Source organism: Peromyscus maniculatus, chromosome 13 (genome assembly GCF_049852395.1).
Source record: "Peromyscus maniculatus bairdii isolate BWxNUB_F1_BW_parent chromosome 13, HU_Pman_BW_mat_3.1, whole genome shotgun sequence".
Taxonomy (NCBI): Eukaryota; Metazoa; Chordata; class Mammalia; order Rodentia; family Cricetidae; genus Peromyscus; species Peromyscus maniculatus.
Window position 1 is genome coordinate 50,142,732 of NC_134864.1, and position 22,849 is coordinate 50,165,580.

Consider the following 22,849-nt stretch of genomic DNA (forward strand, 5'->3'; position numbering starts at 1 on the left):
CTAGCCATTTAAGGTCAAGCAATTGGGCAACTCTTAAACACGTGCACTGCGCAGGTTTCCATCTCAGAGTTTGCAGAATCTCGACATCTCTAGAGCCCTGCACCATCCCAGCTCTGTCTGCACGACCCCAGGAAGCTACTGGATAAACCTCGTGTAAGGATCCGCTAGCTAGCTTCCCGCTCCAACCTGCACCCTAATTCTACCCAGGCTCCTTCTATTCTCTTTCACGCACACTCAAGGATGCTGGGCACCAGTTCCCAAGCTAGGTCTATGGCTCGGGTCAGAGGAACCGGAGGGCTGTAGGCGATCGGCGGCGCGCACGGAGACGCGCAGGCCGGGGCGGGGACAGCGTGCGGCGTCGGGGGCGGGCGCAGGCCGCGTCTCGGAGCAGCTCGCCTTTGTTCTCTGCCATTGTGAGGCACTTCCTCTTCTGGCGCTGCATTTCTGCACCCTATGGGGAATTCGGAAGGGGCTTTTGGGGTTTACTTTTGGGTACGTGACGCTGTCCTGAGCTTGGCCTCTCCCTGGCTGCCCTCCTTCCCCATGCTTGGCGGGGAGGCTGAGCGCGGAGAGCCACTTGCCCCCGACGGCTGCGCCACCGCTCAAGCGGCTGCTCCCGCAGGAGGCATCCCAACCCAGCACCGGGGATCGCACCTCCCGATCGGCCACCGCGGCGACCCGTTTCCTCGGATCCGCACGGGGTCCGGGCACCGGCGGCTCGGGAGAGCCCCGCAGCGAGGGTCAGAGGCCAGCGCGCAGCCCGAGCCGGGTCGCTCCGGCGTCCCGGGAGCCAGCGCTACTGTCGCAGCGGCCCTCCCCGGCGCGCTCGAGCTCCCCGGCCGCCCGGCGGCCGCCTCAGCCCCCTTATATAGCCCTCTAAAAATAGCTTGCCTCGCACCGCCTTGTAAGGCAGCAGGGAGATCCGCAGCGCGCCAATCGGAGGCCGCCGTCGGGGCCAGGCCCCGCCCCAGGGCCCGTTCCGAGTGCCGCATTGGTCCTCAGTGACTTCATGAGCCCCCTGTTTACCTTACATGGTCACACGCGGCCTAATGGACGCCCTCCTCCGAGATCCCACGGCTGCGCGCAGAGCCGGGTGGAGGGAGGGAGTTTGGGGAGGGGGGGAAGAGCAGGAGGAGGAGACAAGAGGGGGGGGGGCGGGGGGACTACAAACTAGCGAGGATGGGGTGGGGGGTGGGGAGGGAAGGGAAGGGAAGGGGTGGGGGGGGGGGAGGGAGAGAAGCGATCGCGAGAAAAAAAAAATGCAACCTCCCAAAATAAAGAGCAAAGATTGCATTAGGAGCGAACAGCGCTGCAGATATAGATGGCAGCTTCGTGTCAGTGAGTTTGCGTCCCCCTGCCTGATCCACGAGCTGGAGTGATTAGAGCCCTGGAAGGGAATTGTTACTCCCGTGAAGTCCCCTTTTTCCTGGCAGTCATCTGCACTGTACACGCTGGATCCCTCTCTCCATCCACCCCACTCACTCTCTCCTCTCTTACCTCCTCTCTCTCTCTCTTGCATTGATTTTTTTTTTCCTCTCCTTTTTTTTTTTTTTTTTTTTTTTTTTTAGTTGACTGAAACAAAACAAAACAAAAGGGCCACTGGATGTCTGCCTTCTTGGGGGGTGAGCCAGACAGACTGACAAACAAACAGACCCAGCTGAGCTCGGGGGAGGGTTTCTCCTCCGGTTTTGCCCGGCAGCAGCAGCATGGACGTGTTGGCTAGTTATAGTATATTCCAGGAGCTACAACTTGTCCACGACACCGGCTACTTCTCAGCTTTGCCATCCCTGGAGGAGACCTGGCAGCAGGTACCTGAATGATTTAAATTACTTGTGTAAATCGTGTTGCGGCGGCGGCGGAGACGCAGGGGCTGCGTTGGTGTGGGCTTTGAGTTGAAAATTTTTTTTTCTTATTTTCTTTATTTTCATTTTTTTTTTGTCTGTGTGTTGTTTAAAATGTTTTCTGAAACAATCATTTGCGCTTACCTCCCCACCCACCCCTAGCCCCTTAGTGTGCTGAGCTGAACCGGTCCTAGCTGCCTGCGTTTCTGTCACCAACACACATCCTTGCGCACACGTTGTCGGGCTCACAGTCCCCCAGCAGAGACCTGCTGGCGAACTTCTGGGGTTTAGAGGAGCCGGGTGGGAAGGTGGTTGAGCAATGGTTGACAGGATGCCACGTTCCTAAATTCAGGAGTTCTGACCTTTTGGGTACTTAAATCGGAGTCATCTATTTCAACTGGTGCCGAGGACCGTCAGTTGCGGGGGTGTGGGGGGGGGCGACGGAGTGTTTTCCCCAGTTTTTTTTTAGCGAGTGTCAATAAAGAACAGGAGCTTGATTTTTAGATTAGAAGGTGAGCTGTATGTAGAAAGAGAAGCCAGGTGACAAAAGATGCTTCCTGGCTTAAGTATGTGTACAAGGAAGACGGGAAGATGTAGCTGTCTTAGGCTGACAATGCATTTACATTGTAGGTTCCCCAGCTAACGCCTCCAGAAAGAGCAGCCAATACTGTGTCCTTGTTTTTCTTTTTTGTTTGAGGTGCCTCTCAGGTTAGCACTACCTTGGACAAAGGGTGGTGGTGGTGGTGTGTGCTTCCCTGCTTCTGACTCTGTCTTAGAGGACTAGTTAAGAAACTCCTAGGATGCTGAAGGGTACTGGTGCCCAGTTGGCTTGGCATGGAAGGGAGGTTGAAGCCTGACTGGGGACAAGTTCACTGGGCTTTGGGAAGTGGAATTAAAAAAAAAAAAAAAGTGCTGGTCAGTGGAAAGTGCTGGGTCTGCTGCGGAAGCGGTGGTTTTTCCAGCAGCGATTAGGAGCTGCTGAAGGGACATTCTGCAGGGAAGACGGTGGCAGTGGGGGCGGGGCAGCTGGGGAGAAGGGGACGCGACGGGTGTTTTCAAAACTCCACTATCCGGTGTGCACCCGGTGGAAAGTCCAGGAAGACCGTCCGGATTTGAACGCCCGGAGTGTGAACTTGTACGGTCCATCCAGGAGAAAAACGGCTTGCCCTTGGGGAGGACCGTGTGCCATCCTTGGTGTGCGGCTGGCTGGCTGGCTGGCTGCTCGTGTAACTTCTCTCTGCTCCGTGACAGCAGCTTGTTAAGGCTAATGAACGGCTGAGTTTCCCCTGCCAGGATCCGAAGCAGGATTTGCCAGCTTGAGGCTGGGGTGTCACAGTTGCTGTTTTAGGAAGAGATGTTTAGCTCGTGGTATGGGGGAGCCAGTGGCAAAGGCTCGCTCGCTCGCTCCCTCGCTCGCTCTTCTGACGGTGCCATTGTTACTAGTTGTTCTTGCTTGGCTAGAAGCTGTGAGTTTTCCTCCAGGTATTGGCTTGTGTCTGTGCAGGGCACGGCATTCCGGTCGGAAGACGGCAGCGGATGCTGTCCTTTGCGAAACACACAGCCACCCACCGTGCACACATCATTGCTTGAACGCATCCTTTCCTAACAAGACTAGGTCTCGTGGAGGATCTCACTACATCCCTTTCTTCCTTTTTATTTTGCGAGTGTGGAGTCAGCCAAACTCTTGCCAGAATTTCATCTTTCAAGCAGCCTTCTTTTCACGCTGTCAGCCCATTGGTGTGGAATCAGTTGCATATTAACAACCGTCTAGACTGGTTAGGGAAGGGAATCTGTTGATTTAGTCAGCCTGCCCCAGGCAGCCCTTGTTTGTGACTAACTGTTTAGTGTTGGAGGGAAGAAAGTTGGCTTTATTTGTTACAACGTTCCCTGCAGATGAATCACACAACTTTGTTTTGGTTCAAGTTTTCAAGGTAGTAAAGCCTGCTCCTGGGGTGGGGGTGGGGGGAGTTGGGGTGGGCTCTTTAGAGGAAACCTGCTTTTCTACATCGGCCTAGAGAATCCAGAAGGTACAGCTTCAAGGAAACATCATTGGCTTGACAATTAAGGGATGTATTAGAGCTATTGTTTCCTCAGAAGCCAGCTCTGCTCTTCCTCTTCCCCTCCTCCCCCCTCCTTCCCTCCCTCCTCCCCCTTCTAGAAACCTCTAGCTTAGGTTTTTTTTTTTTTTTTTTTTAATCGCCCGGCAAAGGAATTCTCACCTCCATCCTCTTTCTTATTCCTTGCCTCAACTGTCTCCAACTGCCATCTTAAAACCCTTCTCCAAGTCCACATGGAAACATAACTTGTGGGCAAACACTTGTAAACAAGGTACCACAGCCAGGAGTTCTCTGCTCAGGACTCTATGCACAGCTGCTCTGTATAAAGGTAACCAGGACCTGAGTTCGTGCTGATGACGAAACCTTTAGCCTTTATCTCTTCCTTCCTCCTCTTCCCCATACCCCCCTTGCTTCTGAGTCTGAGGGGTGGTGGTGTAGTGGTGGTTTTATGCAACTGTTAGTTCACAATTAACCAGATGGTGAAATTTTGAGACTCCTTTGCTCAAAACAGCTCAAGAAGGTTGCTACAAAAACCCCAGGCAGGAGGAAGTGTCCCGATGATGCTGTGGGGTAATCAGATTTTAGAGGTCAAATGAGGAATCATTATTAGATGTTGTTCTTAAAGTGAGTAATATACCTGGCCTCGGGGACGTGCGGGGGGAAAATGGAGCTGCTGATAATCTAATTTGGTTTCTAGAGAATGGTTCTGGATGATAAACCCAAGAACATCTATCTGCACATCGGCAAATTGAGGAGGGGCTATTTGTCCACTTTGCTTCGAACTTAGGCTATGGGATAGTTTCCTGTGTCAGTGAGCCTGTGACAAAGACATTGATTGTGACAGATAGGACTATCTTCTGTCACTTTGACATGGATTCTTAGGCAGTGATATTCAACCAGAGTTCCACCTCCCAAAATTGTTGTTGGTGTAATTACAAACCCAAGTGGACATTCCAGCTTAACAGCAGCTCTCCATCTCCGGACCCTCACGGTGTGCTGAAGCACTGGCCCTAATAACATCATTTCTGCCCGTCATGTAACTGTAAATTACACCATGCTTCTGCGCTTCTGTGCTCTGTTATTTTATGGGATTCAGCTGACATGCCTCTGAAGGCTCCCAGCCTTAAGCTCTCTGAAAACTTGCAGGAAATATTTCAAAAGCTGTTTGAACAAAAGTTGAACACAGTCCAGCCTAGGACATCCGGATGCTAGAGTAGGGTTGAGGGTACCATTTGATGGTAAAGCAGGATACATTCATAAGTCACTAGAGGAGTCGGACTCTTTGAACTGGCTGCTGACTCAGAAAATAAGAAGCATTTCATATGACACCTTCATTTTCTTCCAGACTCTGCGGGGACTTAGAATTTTTATAGATTCTTTATTCCCGGCATGCTGTTTCATGAGGACAATCCAAGTAATCACAATGAGTATTCTTTGCACTTAACTTTGCTACATGTCATTGAGAAGCATGGCATGTTTACTTGAAAACTCTTATGGAATTATGCTCATTGTTAATGCTGATTCATAATTGGCAAATGGGGTCAATTTCAGGCCTCCCTTTTGCTTGGAGAAAATTTTCCACTGCTACTGGAAACAAATAAATAAATCATAGAACATTCTTCCCTCCTCCTCCTCCTCCTCCATTCCCTCATTGTTTTAAACTAATGGCATACTTGGCTTCTGTAAGGACTAAAGTGTCCCCATAACTCTGCAATTTCATCTTGGTTTCAGGCGTCCTGAAACACTTTTTATGAGGGCTTTTGGTATGAGGCATCTCTAGGGGGAAAACCTACAGAAATGGTTGCCTTCCAAGAACAGCCTCATGGTACCGGAGCTGGGATTTGGTCTGTGAGCCACGTTGCCGCTGCTGTGTGATCTTGCCTCGCGTGGGCCTGGGCCGCCAGGTGCCCTCTCAAGCAGCAAGACAAAGCAAACTGCAGGATCTGTCCATCCGCAGGTTTGCCACTGTCCCGATTTGCAGAAAACCCTATCATGAATTAGAATTTCTTGGCAACAGCACCACCCTGAGAAATTTGTAGACACAAAGGAGCCTTGGTAACCACGTTAAAAGGATAAAATAGCTGGCTTTTTTTTTTTTTTTTGCTATGTGATTTGTGGTGTTCGTCAGTTATTGTAAATCTATTTCTTTATTTGAAACAGTGTCTTGGTAGAGAGAAAAAAAAAAATCAGGACTGCCCTGATTCTGAAGACTTTCTTTATAAAGATGTAGTCACTAAATACATGTGGCTTTAAAAATGAGAGCACATGCGAATGCCATCAATCACACGCTTCGCCTTTCTGTAATAGATTCATTTTTATGTTCTTTTAATAGACACATCTTCGTGTGGGTTTAGGGACTCACGCACATAGTCTTTCAGTCTACCTGTTTGCAATTTGGTATTTTAAAGTAAGCCACGCTCTCCATGCCGATATTGCTACTACACCTGTCCTTAGTAAGGGAAACGGAACTTACCATTCTTTGTTCTCCATGTATCTCACACCCCTGCTCACCTCCGTGAGGGGAGAGGGATGCTGGGGTCCCATCCATTTAAAAGGCAAAGTAGAAGATACGGAGTGACAGCTTTGCCCTGAGATGATTTATGGATGGGCATATTGGAGACCTTAAGTGTTCCAATGTGGCTCTTCTCTCCCAGCCCCCTGCTAGATAGGAATGCCTTATTGAGGCTAATTTGCTTCTCCACTTAAATGGGGATAGTTTCGAGAGGGTCGGAATGGAGCTTTTAATAGCCATTCTCTGTGACTCTTCAAATTCTCCCTTCAAAGAATTCCCCTTATTTTAGCTGTTAGGGTATAAGCACTACAAGCTTACTTTGTCCAGTCCCGGCTAGCTCATGGTGGTAGGATGCCTGCTCTGATATCGGGTCAGTTAATTGGTAGGTGTTCCTATCAGGAGTCACCTTCACTGGACCTATTACTGGTGAATGTATACAATGCCTCCCTGATGCTAGCTCACTTGTTGGAGTTGGAATTTCCTGAAAGTTTAGGACAGCTCCCCAATTTAACATGAACCACACCAGGATGGAGAGGGCAGAGACTTGGTGTCCTACCAATCTCTTTGTTGTCCTGAATCAGCTAAGTGTTTGCTTTTAGCATAAACAGGTGGAAATGTGTTAGCCAATTCTACCAAGAAAGGAACCAGAACTCTACAGCTACTAACGATACTTAATCATTAATGTGATATATAACACTGACAAGCTGGAAAATAACACTCCTTTCCCTACATTATATGCCCAATTTTAGAACCTCCTCATGAGAAACACATCCTTATTAAATCTCATTTAGGAGTCCCCCAAATAAAATATTGCCATTTTTAAGATGTGTACCCGAGTAGTCTTTCCTGATCCTGCTCTCCAGTTACCTTTACTTCGCAGCGGACTCATTTCTACTGCCTTGGGCCAAAGACCCTGGCTTGTCGTTTGGTGTGAGCCTAAGAGCTTGGTCTGGTAGTCTGCAGTCTGTCTGTCCCACTCTCCGTTACAGGAACTCTGTTTGCCATACCCATTTGTGCGCGTGCTACTGCAGAATCAGCAGCCACCTTGGGGATATGAGTCCCAATTGTCCACCTGCTGGAGATGCAAGGGACCTCCCATTCCAGGGGAAAACCGCTCCTGATTGAGCTGGTGATAGACCCAATGATCCTGTGTGGGATTTTGCTTTTCATAAAATATTCTACATCAAGCCCTATTAAACCTATTCCATGGCAAATATTTCATTTCTTAAGACCTTATTTAAGCAGCCTGTTGTGTTTGAGTCATGAAAAGTTGCATAGGATGCAGATTCCGCCCCACAGCAGCTTCACCCCAGAATGGAACATGTTTAACATTAAATAATGCAGAAAAGGTCGCCATTGTAAAAATGAACTCCTCAGTGCTGTTTTTGAACACTGGTCTGTACCTGTCTCTTTTCACCCATGGACTTGTTTATTTAAGCCAGGCTTGAGATTTGCTCAGCTCTATTGTGGGCAAGCCTTTAGCTCAGGGCATGCTGGGGGCCGGTGAACAACAGTGTGACTTCACATGTTCGTAATGTCCAGGAAATGGCGTCCATGTGTGTGTCATTCGGAAATGACTTGACGTAATTAAAATAATTAATGTAGAGCCACGTGCAATATCTATTTCTGAATATGGATTCATTAACATTTCCTGAGGGTCATCTTGAAAGTCTGGCCTCCAGCTTGTAACAAAGCTAAGAACCTTAAAAAAAAAACCTCATAATTTCAGATCTTGAAAGGGCTTCTGGTTTGCTCACCTCTGAAGTACTAGAGTTGAATCACTGTAGATTGTTGAAGCCAAAGGAGGCATTGAGTTCTTCAGGTTCATGTTAGCTCTGATGACTCCAGAGCCCAGCACTCAGACACTTGGGTACGTTTCAAATAACTGCTTCTGAATATACTTCAGCTCATTTCTTATCCTACCATTCCAAAGAGACACAAAAAACATCTTTCTTTACCTTGGAAACTGGAACAAAAACAAAAGAAAGCAAAACGCGCATGTGCACTCACAAGAACACACACACACACACACACACACACACACACACACACACACACACACACAGGCATTGCCTCAGTCCTAGAACAAACTGTAGAAAATTTTAGGGAAAATTTGTTTAGCTTAATCCTTCTCCCACTCTCAGTAATCTATAGTGATTTTTAAAAATGAAAAACTAGGATCTTTTTTGTGTGTAGGAGAGGCAGGAGCCTCATAGTTATAATGGCATTCTTATAAAAAATAAGTGTTACCATTTAACTATTAACAAATTGGTGGGGAGGGTCATTCAGATACAGGTCCTCAGAGGCCGGATAAAAGACAGACCTGGGGTTGACAGAGACTGTGAAATGGCCCTGTGGCACCTTGCCAGCCAAGGGACTGCGTAAAAGAATCACGTGCTCATGGCCCAGTTCATGACAGTCTTTTCTGAAGTGTTTTCGGTTGTCTGGAAATTTGGACAGATGTGGGGCTGGAACGTTGTCTGACGCTAAACAAAAGATACTGACTGTTCTTTCTAGTAAAGTAGGAAGAGATTCAGTCTCACAAGTGGACTCTGGACATTTGAACAGCTGTTATCTCATTCCAGGGGCCAGGATTCTCTTGATGCCCTGTCGACCCCTTCACCCTCCCTGCTAGTTCTAATGGGAGAAATTCTCTCTTGGAACTCACCTCATGGTTCTCGTTTGCCTTCTGAGAGCTTAGAAGCTGAAGTATCTAACCCACCCCCACCCCCACCCCATAGTTAGAGTCTTCCTTATTTTCTCAGAGCTGTTCTGTTCAGTTCTCTGTCATTCGTGTTTGAATTAGAGTTCTACAAGGGTTTTTAGGTTGTTCACCATTGATTGCCAAAGCTCTGACTTTTCTTCTCCCGTCTTGTCTGTTCCTTTTGTGAATATGGAAACTCTTCTCGTGATCTAGCTTCGAATCACCAGCCATCTTCCACGCCTTTCTGTATCCTCTAAAAGTTCCAGACTGAAAAGTCCTAGGAGTCGGTATATAAAATTAATGTTAAATCTCCTGTTGAGTTGGCTTTGGTGTGTGTTAGTGCTGGCCTTCAACTTTGGGCCCCTTAGGTCCTTGCTCTGGAATTATCTTTGTACCTCAGTCACCTGCTGTGGTCGGCTTTCAAGCTTCTCCTGCCTCCAGATTCCACACAGGATAGGTCTAAGACTGGTAAGTGTCAAGTTGTTGCAAGACCGGGCCCATATAGCATTAGCAGACTCCCCCTGCTCCTAGGAGTAGCAAATGCCATCCAAACGAGATGAGCGGCTTTATCTGCCTTTGCTTGGTTTTTAAATTTAGGGTTCCCCCCCTCCTTTTACCTCATTTCTACTTCTTTCCCCTCCACAATTCTCTTTGTCTAAATTCTGTATCCTTTAACTTTCAGATGAAAGAAACCACCCACCCATCTCCCTTGTCCTTAGTCAATAGCAACTGCTTTACTTTTTTTTTTTTTTATTTACAAATTTGTGTCCAGCTCTTTCTTTCCTCGTGATCTTTTCTTCTTAAGACTATTTTCTACTTCGGTTATATTACTTAAAGCAGACTTGTTCCCTTAATGATGAGTTTGGTAGTTACCCTTTGGTATTGAACCCACTAGGTTTTAGTGAATCCAGTAGAGGTTCCATAGTTACTTGGATGCTTGCTGTGGCTGTGATTCAAGATGTAAGTTTTTTAACAGTGGTTCTCAGTCACACAGACCAAGTAAACAGTGTCCCATTGGAAGGGACTCAGTCAGGCCTCCACATTTGTCAGGCCTCTAGATAACTCCAGTATGTAGCCTCAAACTTGAACCACTGATAGACAGAGGGTTACTTGCAGTCACAAGGGCCTAGTCCTTACATTAGCACCTTTTATTCCTTGTATAATTTGAATGTGAGATTGCCAGATGTTTCCAACAAAGCAGAGCGGAGCTGTTCGGTAGTCCTCATCCAGCTTTGTTGAGATGTTGAGTTTTTGTTAGGAGTAGCTGCCCAAGGGTGGTTCCACCCTTCTTATTTTGTTTTCCCGAACTCGGTATGTTTAAGGCAGTTCTGTCTGGCTCACATTTCCTGTGACCCACCCCGGGTTTGCTTAACCAGGTCAAATTCCATTTCTGGAAGCTTTGAGGTGTTGGGCATTAGTATCCAGTTAAGTGACATTTCAGATCATTTTTCCCTGGTAGGTCCTGCAGTCAGGGTTCTCCACTTAGCTCAGCCTGCTCCGTGGTTTTGAGGGAAGATATGTGTGCATGTAGGCCTGTCAGATGGTACAGAAGGGCATCAGGGACCACTTCTCCATTTTTCTTACTGACCACACTGTTTGAAAGTAGACTCTGTTTTATGAGGGAAAAAAAATTCAAAGGAGCCATCCTTCTAGTAAGAGGAACAAAAATAAACTGCAGAAAAATTACTGCTGAGGACATTTGGGCAAAGAGGCAGCCTCCGGATCCATGGAAGGCTTGGCTACTGAGGTAATGACTGGGCGTGTGGTGATATTCACAAAGAAGCCTTAGAAATGCCTCTTTCTCAAACTGTGATGTTTGCAGAATTGTATCTCCTGTAGCTTTGTCCTTTTATCTATAAACTGTCTTTGAAGGGGTCCGGTTGGCAAGAGAGACCTCCAGGAGAAGCTTAGGGTTCTGAGTTGAAGGGTGCTTTTTGGAAAGCTCAACCCAGCTGTGAAAATGGCAATTAGCCATGGAGCAATTGCCCTGCGAGGGAATGCCCACCTGCTCTTGACCCCACTCACATTCACCTTTCAAGGCCAAATGAGCAGAATTCAATTGAATGGTCATAGTCTTGGGCTTATTTTTGGAGAGGCAGCAGATTTGCTCAATCTACAAAGGAGTGGAAATAGATAGACCTACCCCTGACTTTTGAGCCTTTGTGTTTTGTTCATCTGGAGACCATAGTTCCTGCTCTAGGGGCACAGCTCCTCCTGTGCATTGGAGGTCTTCCATGAGGAGGGTGTACACAAAGCAGTTATCTTGTGATCCATAGGATATCCTGCTCAGTGTCTGACTTGAGTCACAGAATTTTGCATTCAGAAGTTGTTAGCCATTAACTGTAAGTCTTCCCCTGTGACTTGAGATTCTTACCTCTTTAATAATGACCAAGAGATGATTTGTTCCACGGTAAAGAGTTTCACATTTGCTGATGAGCATCTGAACAAACAGATATTGAATTGAAAAGTTCTGAGGGGCTCATGGCCTCTTGTCGTTGACACATTTGTTCTGTAACTAGGAAGCAGGGAAATATTACAGAATTTCCTACTCAGAGGTGAGAACATCGAGGTGGAGATGATTAAGCAAGTTATCTTACTGTGGCTGCGAAGTCAACAGGTTGCAAAAGTGGTGGTAGATACGCTTGTGTCTTTCCTCCTTGCATCTGGTCCCTATTATTATCATAAAAAGCATCAAAATAATTAATACCTAATATATGCCAGGTACTTCCTTTGAGTATATTATACGTATCATTTAATTCTATCTTCTCCACAACTCTGCTTGTCCCACTTTACAGATGGAGTCATTGTGGTAACATCCAGTGGCTTGCCTAAATCACATGCCAGGAAAGTGGCTTGGCAGAATCCAAACCAATGCTTCCAGTTTTTACATGTATACTGACTCTTAGTTTGGTAGGAGGCATGATGGCACAAGTCAAAAGATACAGCTTGGTACCCGTTGACCTGTCACTGGTCTGTGGATCGACAGGTACATCTTGCTTTTTGAACCTTGGTTTTTCTCCTCTCTGCATGTTCCAGGTGCTTCACAAAGGTCTAGTGTTTTGCCCTACACAAATTACATGAAAAGTACAGCTAGAACCTCAAGAAGGTCCCTGCCAACTCCTATTCCTCATCTAGAGTGGAGTTATTGGTTCCTAAGAGCTGGCTCTGTGACCCAGCATAGGGCATATAGCAGTCACTTAGCAAATGCCCTTAGTACTTAGAGCTGGGAAAAGGAATGCATTAGCCCCAGAAACTGGACCCAAGGCGACATCCTTGGAACGTTCTTGGCTTGTTCATGCAGATATCCAGCCTTCCCCCTTTCTTTTGCACCCATCTTATGTGTCACTGACTTCCGAGTTTTTCCCCTGGGTGGGTTCTCCCCTCCCCCTTCTCCTTGGCGCCAGAATTAGGCACATATAACATAATACAGTGCTAGTTACCACACCTCCCGTTTTCAGCTTACCTGATGACTGAGCTTACAGCAGCTTATGAGAGCAAATCAGGTTTTATGAGATCTATAAATATCTCGGATAGGAATTTTATTTCATTTTCCTCCTTCAAATAAGATGTAATGGAAGCACTCACAGACACGAGGAATATTCTTTCTGTGATAAAGTGAGGTGTTTGTGAATAGGCCTCTGAAAAGCAGTCATTTGATAGGGTTGTTCGTGTTGGGAGCTTTCTCTTGGGGAGGGAGCATAGCTACGCATATACTGCCATAAAACTCTTTATGATTTATTATAATCTTTATTATATTTTGGAATTTAAGGTTTGGTTCAGCACCTACAGAGAGGTTGATTTTACAGAAGCCGGCCTGGTGTGTAGACTGCTTTCCTTCCTTCGGTTGATTTTGCAGGTCTTGTTTTCCTAGAGACTAGGAAAGTCCCATTGACCAGTGCAGGTGGTGAGCTCCCTGAAGGCATCCTCAGTTCCCCCTTCCAGCTGACTTCCCTTCTGCTGCCCCTTTCTCTACTTCAAGGGCTGTCCTGGGAAGACGTCAGACCTCTGCAGAGCACCCAGGATGCTGTGTTCGCTTAGATTTAGACTTTCAAAATATATTTAAGCTTCTTCATTTCCTTTAAGGTATATTAACTAATACCCACAAATGGAAAAACTGTTTTTGGGGGCAGGGGGAGGGGTGCTTTGCCTTTCATAGTAGCTGCAAGGAACCGGGAGCCATAGACATTAAATCATGCATTTTATAGTAGATAAACAATGAAGTAGCTAATGTGTGAATATCATTTTCTTATCTGTACAGTGGAAATCATGGGCTTCCTTTGCCATATCATATCCAGAGTCACCTTAGGTATAGATTTAACAGAGGTTTTTTTTTTTGGTTTTGGTTTTTTTGGTATTTGGGTGGAGGGTTGGTTTTGAGGGATATTTTTAATTTAACGCCAGACCAGACCACTAAAGTTATTTTTCTTTTCTTTTTTAGCACAAATTCCCCTTCATCTCATCCCCATTCTCAGTAACTAAATGAGTATAATTTAATTTGTTCTTGAAACAGCAAATCATTTGAACTCAGTATGCACAAACCAGAAGAGGACTTCCCCCCAATGCCATTTATTTATTTTCTGCTGAACTGCGCATCCATGAGTAACACAGTCCCAGGCTTTGTGCTCTGCCACGTACACTTTTTCTTCTGTGTTTCTCCTCGGAAGACGGACTTTTTTTCTCCTCTTCAGTTTCCTAATGCTTACTGTGGAGGTAGAGACAGGCGCTAGATTGTCAGATGCACAGACAGGAAACTGAGGCTACACTGTCTTGAAGCTGTGTCTTATTTGGCTAGCACGCATGTTTCAGTCTTCTTTACACCTTAGATGTTTTGGGACAGGATGGCATCCTGTTTAATTAACCTTGTCTCCGATGTCCCCATTCCCCAACGTTTGTGATCAGCTTGGATTTGAGTTTGACCCCCCAGACTAGCAGCACTCTGGGCCCCTTCACCTCCCAGCAGCTCCTGTTTGGGGGTATCATCCTTGACTTCTCCTTCACTCAGAATCCATTTTAATTCCTGTTTCAATCTCTCCCATCTTGTTGAATGTCTTTCTTTGGGGCTGATTCTATTTTATAAGGCAATTTCCAAATTGCATCTCACTTTTTCCTGGTCACCCAGGTTCTGTTGTAGAGCATGGAAATCTGGGGTGGAAAGGACCATCTGTCTTGCCTCTCCCCCGCCCGGGCTGAACAGTTGCTTCGGCGTTCATCCTTTATTGGTATCCGCAACATTTTCCAACTTGGAAGGAAACTGACTCTGAGTTTCCTGAGCTCTGTAGCCTCTTCTTGTTCTAAGTGGGGGTAAAATGGAATTAAAGAAAAAAAAAGCCGCAAAACAAAACAAACTCCCCAAACTCCTCAACCCCTTCAGTGCTATTTATACCGAAAATTAAAATTAAATGGAATTTATTAAATTAAATTAAAACTCAGAATCCTTTTTCCCCCACCAGACATTGCTTGCTCATTAACAAAAAATGTTTTTGTCAAAACCCTGATGTAGCAACATGTACAAAATTCTGCTGACCGCTCTAGCTGCTGCTGCTGCTGGTGTGTGTGTGTGTGTGTGTGTGTGTGTGTGTGTGTGTGTGTGTAGGCTGACTATGGGGGACTTCAAGAAGTGATGCTCTTTGTGTGAAAAGTCCCGGTATTATAATAAAGTACTTTCTGAGACTCAAGTGCTTTGCACTCTTCCTTCCCTTGGCATTCAGAAATTGCCGGCGAGGCACTTGGCCTTCACTTTTTAGTGCTTTCAGGATGCTGCTCTACATCAGGGGTGCTTAAAGGAATTAGTCTTTTGTGTTGTAATTCCTTATATGACTAAGGGTGTCACCTTTGTTGCCCAGATGGGATTTTTTTTCAGGGTCATTTTTACCCCCTTTAAAGCTCTTCCTTTGACTGACTCAATATGAAGTGTTCCCCTTTCTTTTATCCAGTCTCTAATTATTTATTTTTTCTTTTCTAAATGCCTGATTGCTAAGTGGTGATTCAAGGTCAGTCTCAGTCTCTCTCTCCCTCTCTGTGTGTGTTTGAACAACTTTTCCAATCCAAGTGCCATTTCTATTACTGTGAGAAGGAACTACTATTAGATTGTTTCAGAAAATATTTCTAGCAAGGAAAGGAAAAAAAGAAAGAAGAAAAAAGGAATAGAGACAGACTGGATATGGGCATGAAAGGTGCCTGCAAAACAGAACCAGAATGCAGACTATTTGTTCTACCCAGGATGCGCCTGTTGACTTTGTCCTCCAGCCTTTGTGCCATGATTTTTTTTAAAGGTTAGAACTTCCAGAGCTCTATGCTTTTCATAGGCATCTCTTCTCCTCCCCCTCAATTTGCAAATAACCTGGCTGAGCTCTAGGGGTCATTAAGTCCGAGCCAGGATTGGTCTCTCAAGAATTGTGAGCCCCCTTTGCAATAATGTCAACACATTTGCATGTTGGCTCAATCCGGTGCAAATTCAGCATGGCTTACTTAGGCCAGCGCTTAGCGGAGGGGATGGTGCGCTCTGAGGGGTTTTGTGAGCGGGGTGCTAAATAACGCAGAATCACCTTGGGAGACAGCTTAATTCCCTTTCAGCTTTCTCTTGTCCTTCTAATGCAAGCAAAGCGTTGGAATAGCTCCTGCTTTTAACGTCTCCATCCTTCCCAAATGTGTTCCCTCTTTCCTTTCTTTTGATTATATTGCTAATGCTATTGTTACTATTTTAAATCAAGAAAACGGGTAAGAGATCCAGGGCATCTGGTTGGCAGACATTCGGTTAAAAGTTCATGTTAGTTGTTTTCGTTTTATGATTGTCCCACATTAACGGACATTTTCAATAAAAACTTTTAAAACACTTGCAGCTTTTGTGAGGAATGAGGCTATAGGCAGGTTTGCTGATTTGTTAGAAATGTGTGATGGCGGATGAGACTGAAGTGGTAGTGACGTGGAAAATTTGAGGTATTCAGTCTTGTTGTAAGGATAAACCAAAACAAATCATCCAACTTTTGTTTTCCCATCTGTAGTGCGGTCATTGTCATAACAAGATTACATGGATCCAATGACACATGGATGTGAGCACTTTGTATACCATCATATGGCAGGCCTATACTACTGTTGTCTGGGCTTTGGTAGGGGAGGCTTTGGTTTCAAGCTTTGAACTAATGTTTCTTGCTGATCTCTAAACCACGTTTTTAATCATTAAAGTATGTTGACATATTTAAAAAGCAGCTATGTGTGTATGCGCATGCGTGTGATAGTTTTGTCTGGTAGAAGTAGTGTGCGGGAAGAAAGGCTGGGTTTTGGAGGTGGAAGTGAGAGCGTTGATTCTGAAAGTGGATCTGTGTGGCTAAGTGACTCATTGACACTGTGCTATCACATGGTGTTCCGTGATGGGAAGATGGGGACTTACCTGGATAGGAAGTCCTGGACTTAACTGGGACCTCAGAGGCTGGTTTCCGTGGAAATCTTTTAAGTTTCTTCTGCCCTAGAAGTAAGGCACAGTGACCAATGTGGTGGTATGCCATGTGACCTCTTGTCTCAGTCAAGAGATGACCTTGGTGGGAGTAGCTGAAGGTAGGAAGGAAGCAGAAGCTCTCTGATAGATGGGTCACATTGACCTTGGATAGAATAACTGACTGCAGGTAGGGAAGGACGTTGCGTCCATATTGACTGGGCTGCCAACCCCCTATGAAGCTTTCACTGATGATGCTCATGTCTTTCTGCTGTTCAGGACGGGTCTCATGCTGACAAGGCTTTGGGAGTCCAGTGTCAGTTGCTAAGGACATTCTCAGTCTGTATCCCCAAGCACTGGGACGTGAGGTCACTTCTGGGTCTCGTCTGTGAGAGACTTTCTATCTTCCTGTCCCCAGTGACGTAGCAAGAGTGCTGTATCTGCAGTGGACAGAGCTATGGAAGGGGTTGTCCGTGACTTCTTGGGTAGTTTACAGATTTTCTAGAAGGGCAGGCCTGGGCAGGTGTGAGGTGTGCCTTGGGGACCCCCTTTTATCATGTTAGTCTGGTACCCCAAAGAACGTAACTAATGATAGTGCTCATGGAGAGAGTGATGTCTCTGAGTGGGTCGTTGTTTTTAGCATGGTTTACTTTTTTTTTTGCTCTTCAGAAATCATTTAATACACACCACAGACAAGAAAGCCCACCAATTCTTAATAATCTTTTTAATGAATTTTTTTTTTGTTCATTTTGTATCTTGACCAGTTTACTTCCTCTCGGGTCTCCCCCCCCCCACAATAACCCTTCCCACTTTCATGTCCTATTGCCCTCCCCCGCCACGCCCCCAGTAACTCAGGGAGTTCAGTTTGTGCTGCCTGCGTATACATGCATGTGGGACCGCACACAGGAGCAAAGACAACCTGCCAGGGGCCATACCCCAGAAGAAAACTGACTCTCTCTGCCGTCAATTGCCAATAGCTCCTCAGCTTGGGTTGGGGTGTCTGGTAAACACTTCCCTCCTCCATGCGCTAATGCTGAGTAGCTTGATCTTGAGCAGATCACCACAGCTGCTGTGTGTGCGAGGATTGTGGTCCTGCTATGTCCAGGAGACAGCATTTCAGAACATTTCTCCCCACCCTCCAGCTCTTACAGGCTTTCTTCTCCCTCCCCGTGATATCCCCTGAGTCTGGGGGCGGGGGTGTTGATATTGATGTCCCACTTAGGGCTCTGTACTTGGCTAGCTTGCTTTCTTGGTCTGTCTGTTTGAGTAGACAGACTTCAGGTAGAGTCCAGTGGGGTCTCTGAAGGTCACAGCGCCTGTTAGTCCAGGCTCTAGATTTCCATGAAGAAGAAGAGGTAAAATTGGGCAGGGATAGTCCTCAGCCTCCTGACCCACTTCTGTAGGGATTTGTTGGGGCATACATTTGGCTCAGTTTGCCTAGGGATTTGTTGGGGCATACATTTGGCTCAGTTTGCCACAGGAGCAGTTTATTCTGGGGTCAGGAGTGTAACAGAACACTTAAGCATGCTGCTAGGATTGTGCTACCAATATGATCTTCGGGGAAGTGTGGCCATAAAATGCTTGAGATAAGAGCTGGACAGACTCTTCATCTGAAGAGCTATACCTTTCTGGATAAACTTAAATATTTGTGTATATTCAAGGTGTAGCTTTGATTTTTTTGAGGATTAAAAAGGCTCAACTATTTAAAAATGTTAAATATTTCATATCAAGTAGCAACATTCCGAGCTCATAACTATGACAGTTAACTTCATTTGAAAACAATTTTGTTCTTAAAAAAAAAAAAAAAAAGATAAAATATATCCTAAAATAGTTCAGAAACTAGCTGATGTTGACCCAGGGATCATAGAAATAGCCAGGCCAAGGGTGGTGATGTTTGTATTCAAAATCTTTGCTCTCCTTAAGTAGGTCCCCCTCTCTCCTACATTAGGGCCTTCACTGTGCCTTTCCCCTTAAAGCATGGACCCACTTCACTTTGGAAGACTTTTTATTTTGGAATAATTATAGACTCATGAGAAGTTGCAAAAAAAGAGTACAAAGAGACCTATGTGTCCTTTCCCAGCGTCCTCCAGTGAGACCCACACATCCATCCTAAGGCGGTTTTATTTTGAGGCATTTCTTAGCAGTGTGGGTGAGGCAGGAGAAATACCTAGGAAAGCCATGCCTTTATGAGAAATAAGGGCTGTAGGCTGGGGGGAGGGGGCAGGGGCTGTGCCCTAGCCTCTGCACCTATCAGCTGACAAAATGAAAAACCAAAAAGCCAATCACTTTTCTTCTATAAACAAGAAAAAGAACAAGCAATAAAACTATCTCTTGTGGATGCTGATGCACATAACATTTTAATCTAAAACATAGGAAAACCCTTACTGACAGTTTTGGGGGAAGGGACAAGATGTAGGAGGATCCCAGGAAAGGGAAGCATTGGCTTTTTATAACTTTCTGCTCTGTTCAAATACTTTTGAATACTTCCTGTGGGGGTCATTACTTCTTTAAGTTTTTAAAGAGCAGTCTAGGTAATGGGGTGACGGGACCAACCTGTGCTTGTGTGGGTTTTAAGTCTTACACCTTAGCTTAAACCATAGCAAGATAGTTACCCGGTTTAGTGATTTGGACCATTAAGAGAGCCCCGTAATGGCAACTGCTGCGTTCTCAGCGAGGAAGGGCAGTAAATGGACCTGTCCTCTTCCTATAGACTTCATGGAGTAGACTTCAGGAGCCAGACAGGTGCAAGTCCGATACCAGCTTTGTTATTGACGAAGCTGCATACAGACCCAGCAGGTCCACTCTCAATCCAGCTCCTTATCGCTAACCACTTCCTTGCCCTGGGTTGAGCCCACCAGTGGGCAGATGTAGATCATTGTCCCTGTCCTGCTTGGGCTTCAGGGGGTGAAGCCACTGTGTCTAGGCCCATGCTAGGGGTAGAATAGGGTAGAAGACAGCACTCCGGGACGAGGTAGAGGGTGGATAGGGAAATGACAGGTGGGCCATGCATTGACCTATTGCCTTTTTCTTTTTTCATTTCTTTTGGGCCGCCATGAGTGAAGGGAGTAAAAGGAATTCTGGGAAGCTGAGTTCTCAGGGTGCATTGAAAGAATTTCCTTATGTCAGTGAAGGTCTCATGGAATCATTGGAGATGGGAAAGGCCTCCCGTAAGAGAATGGAGACGAGAAGAAGACAGAGCTTTCCAAGGGCTGTGAAGGGAAAGGTTCAGGAAAGCAAGGGGCACTGGGGGAGAGAAAGGAAGTAGAAAGCAATGCCCACAGACACTGGCCTTGCTCAGGGGCAGGGCTGGAGGGGATATTTCCTCTTAGTATTTGAGAGAGGGGCAGAATGGAGCTAGTTAAAGGGAATGGTTTAGGGAGAAACTTCGCCTGAAAGAAGAAATGGAGGGCAATGAAAGGACTCTTTGCCAGGAGCCTCAGTGGGCAGGTAGTGTAAACGGAGCAGTGAGGAGACAAGAATCCTGCTTCCTAGCCTTTCACTTACCCACCTGCTACTTGCCTGCTCATTGTCACTTTACATCAGAGAGGTTACGCCTAGTCCTGAAGTCAACAGGCCTTGCTAGAAGAGTCCCTCATCCTCCAGCAGAGGGTGGACACGTGAGAATGACCCTACTCATTCATTGGGTGGATGCTTGACAAGAAAGGGGCCACTGCGTGGTCTACAGCTCGCTCTAACTCAGCCTTCCCCTTCCTCAGTCTACAGCTCGCTCTAACTCAGGCTTCCCCTTCCTCAGTCTACAGCTCGCTCTAACTCAGGCTTCCCCTTCCTCAGTCTACAGCTCGCTCTAACTCAGCCTTCCCCTTCCTCAGTCTACAGTTCCCTCTAACTCAGCCTTCCCCTTCCTCAGTCTACAGCTCGCTCTAACTCAGGCTTCCCCTTCCTCAGTCTACAGCTCGCTCTAACTCAGCCTTCCCCTTCCTCAGTCTACAGCTCGCTGTAACTCAGCCTTCCCCTTCCTCAGTCTATAGTTCCCTCTAACTCAGCCTTCCCCTTCCTCAGTCTACAGCTCGCTCTAACTCAGCCTTCCTCTTCCTTTTTGTTCTCTTCCATCCTTCCTCCTACTCTTCCTTCTCTTTCTTCCATGATAGAGGTAAGCTTCACGCTATGTGTGGAGGGTGCTGTAGTGAACCAAAGGGGCCTGGTCCCTGCTCCCACGGAGCTTAGTGTGTAGAAGTGGAAGAAGAAGAGAAGAACAGAAATATGGCGGAGTGAGGTGTCACGGGGATGGGAGGAAAGGAATGGGCTGCCAAGAGGGGATGGTGTTCAGAGACACATCTGACAAAGCCAAGGAATTTTCCTACCCATCTTTCTAAAACTGGTCTCCCAGAACTTTCCCCAGATGTTTATAGTTACTACTCAGAAAGACTCTAAAATGGAACAGATACTTGATAATTCTTGCAATAACTCTCGAGCACCTGCGTTTCATTATTTGGAGTCTCCTGAGGTTGTACAATTCTCTTTCTCTGTATTTCTTTGGAGTTTGCATGTTGCTAAACAAAGATCTTGTCACCCTCCATGTTTTCTGTATGGTGGCCCTTTGTGTCTATTCCAACTATGAGTCGAAACTTTGTAGAAAACAATGGCTGTCACTGAACATGTGCACACATCTTTTTTTTTTTCTTCCATATTTTTCCCCTAAATAACATGGTGTGGTGCAGCAGCTAGTTCCAAAGCATGTCCACTGTAAAAGGTGTTTAGAAACAATCAAGACATTATTTAAAGGGGCCTGCAGATTACATACAAATATCACTCCATTTTAGATCAATGTTTGAGTAGATTTAATGTCTGAGGTAGGGAGGTTATTCTAAAAATTAGCCTCCCTCATTCTAGGGTTGAGTATTGTCCTTAGCATTGAACCACTGTATTGTTATCCTTCCCTTTTGGGGGGGAGGGGAAAATAAAGAAAAAGAAATGTTAAAGGGTGTCCTTATGTGACTTAGTAAATCTTGTCAAACAAAAGGAGTCCCAACCAAGCCCATAAATACAAAAGCAGCAGGTGGTTCATGGTCACCACTGGTGGTAGTTTGTTTCTGAATGTAGATTAAGGTGAGTGTTTCTAGTCCTGAAGTTCTGCTAGAGGCCAGAGTAGCTTGATGCCATTGTTCTCTGTTGACAGATGTGAATGATGTTAATAAGGAGAGCCGGCTGCAGGATTCTGAGTCTACTTGGGCCTTTCTGGGGAGAGAGAGCAATGCTCCTGTAACAGCAGATAGACTGAACGGATATCTGCTTTACAGTAGGGGATGCTCAGACTTCTGTGTAGAGCCAAAAAGCTAGAATCTGAGAAGCTGAAGGAGGCCCTGACTTCATAGAAGTGAGGCATTTGCTTGCCCTGTGTGGAGGAAGGCTGTGGGGATTAATATGCATCCGACAACTCGGTTTGTTTACCTTTTATAACAGTTTGCTGTGTGCAGGCAGTCTCTAGCACTCCCGAGGCTTGGGACAGCACGGATTCTCACATGAAGGCGGAAATGAAGAGTCTTCATTTCACTGGCATTAGGAGCTTTGATGGTGGTTTTGATCTGGTGATGGAGGCGTTTGGATGGGGTCATGAGACCTAACGCAGGGAACAGTGGCTGCTTGGGTGAGAGTCCTGGGCAAAGCGGAAGTGACTCAGGTATGGCCATGCCAGCATCTGGGTGCAGGTTTAGCTTATCGCCTCTGCCCTTTGTCCTGGTGGAAACAAAACAAAACAAAATGGAAAGTGTTTGGTGCTTGAAGGTGACTCAAGTCCAAGTGGAAAATTAGTGACAGTGGGAATTTGTGACTGTAAATGAATGGATGTCATGCTTGTGTGATAGATACACTTCAAACTTTCGCCTTATCCCCGGCATGACTTTTCTCTCCTTGGCATCCAGAGAGCTACCAGGTACTAGCTCTTTGCAGTCTAGACTTTGCTTTGGTGTAGATGTTCTTGGTGCACTGTGACAATACTTGGACCTGGAGAAATTTATTTTTAAGGGAACCCTGGGTTCCTCTGTTCCTCCTTCAGGGCCGCAGCCTCCCTGGCATTGTTAGCTTAAGATGAGGGTAGACGGCATCCTCTCTCGAGGCTGCCAGCCCCTCCCTCCGTCCACCGAGGCGGTGGTGAAGCCCTCTTTCATGATATTGCAGAGTCCATAATGCTGCTGTATTGATTTTGCCAGCTGCAGTCATAGGGAAGCGTGTGGGGGCTGGGCCTGGAGCATGGAGGAGCTGCTTCCAACTCTCTCCAGCCCTGGAGCTTTTGTTATCAGTCTGGGGGCTGCAGACTGGAGCTGGATTTTCAAAGTTCAGGCATGCCTG

At 46.2% G+C, this 22,849-nt stretch overlaps 1 protein-coding gene across 3 annotated transcripts in view; it reads left to right on the top strand.

Moving 5' to 3' along the window:
• Window positions 1–361: 361 nt before the first annotated feature.
• The window catches only part of Klf7 (KLF transcription factor 7), a 93,510-nt gene continuing 71,022 nt past the window's right edge, over window positions 362–22,849 (top strand). Inside the window, exons 1-2 of one of the 3 annotated variants that reach the window (XM_042260231.2) lie at window positions 377–492; window positions 1,569–1,808. In XM_042260231.2, the coding sequence (XP_042116165.1) occupies window positions 1,707–1,808 (102 nt within the window). In that variant the 5' untranslated portion in view covers window positions 377–492; window positions 1,569–1,706. Of the gene's footprint in view, window positions 493–1,236; window positions 1,809–22,849 lie in introns of those variants that run through there. The other 2 variants (XM_076550250.1, XM_076550249.1) reach the window with 2 other exon arrangements.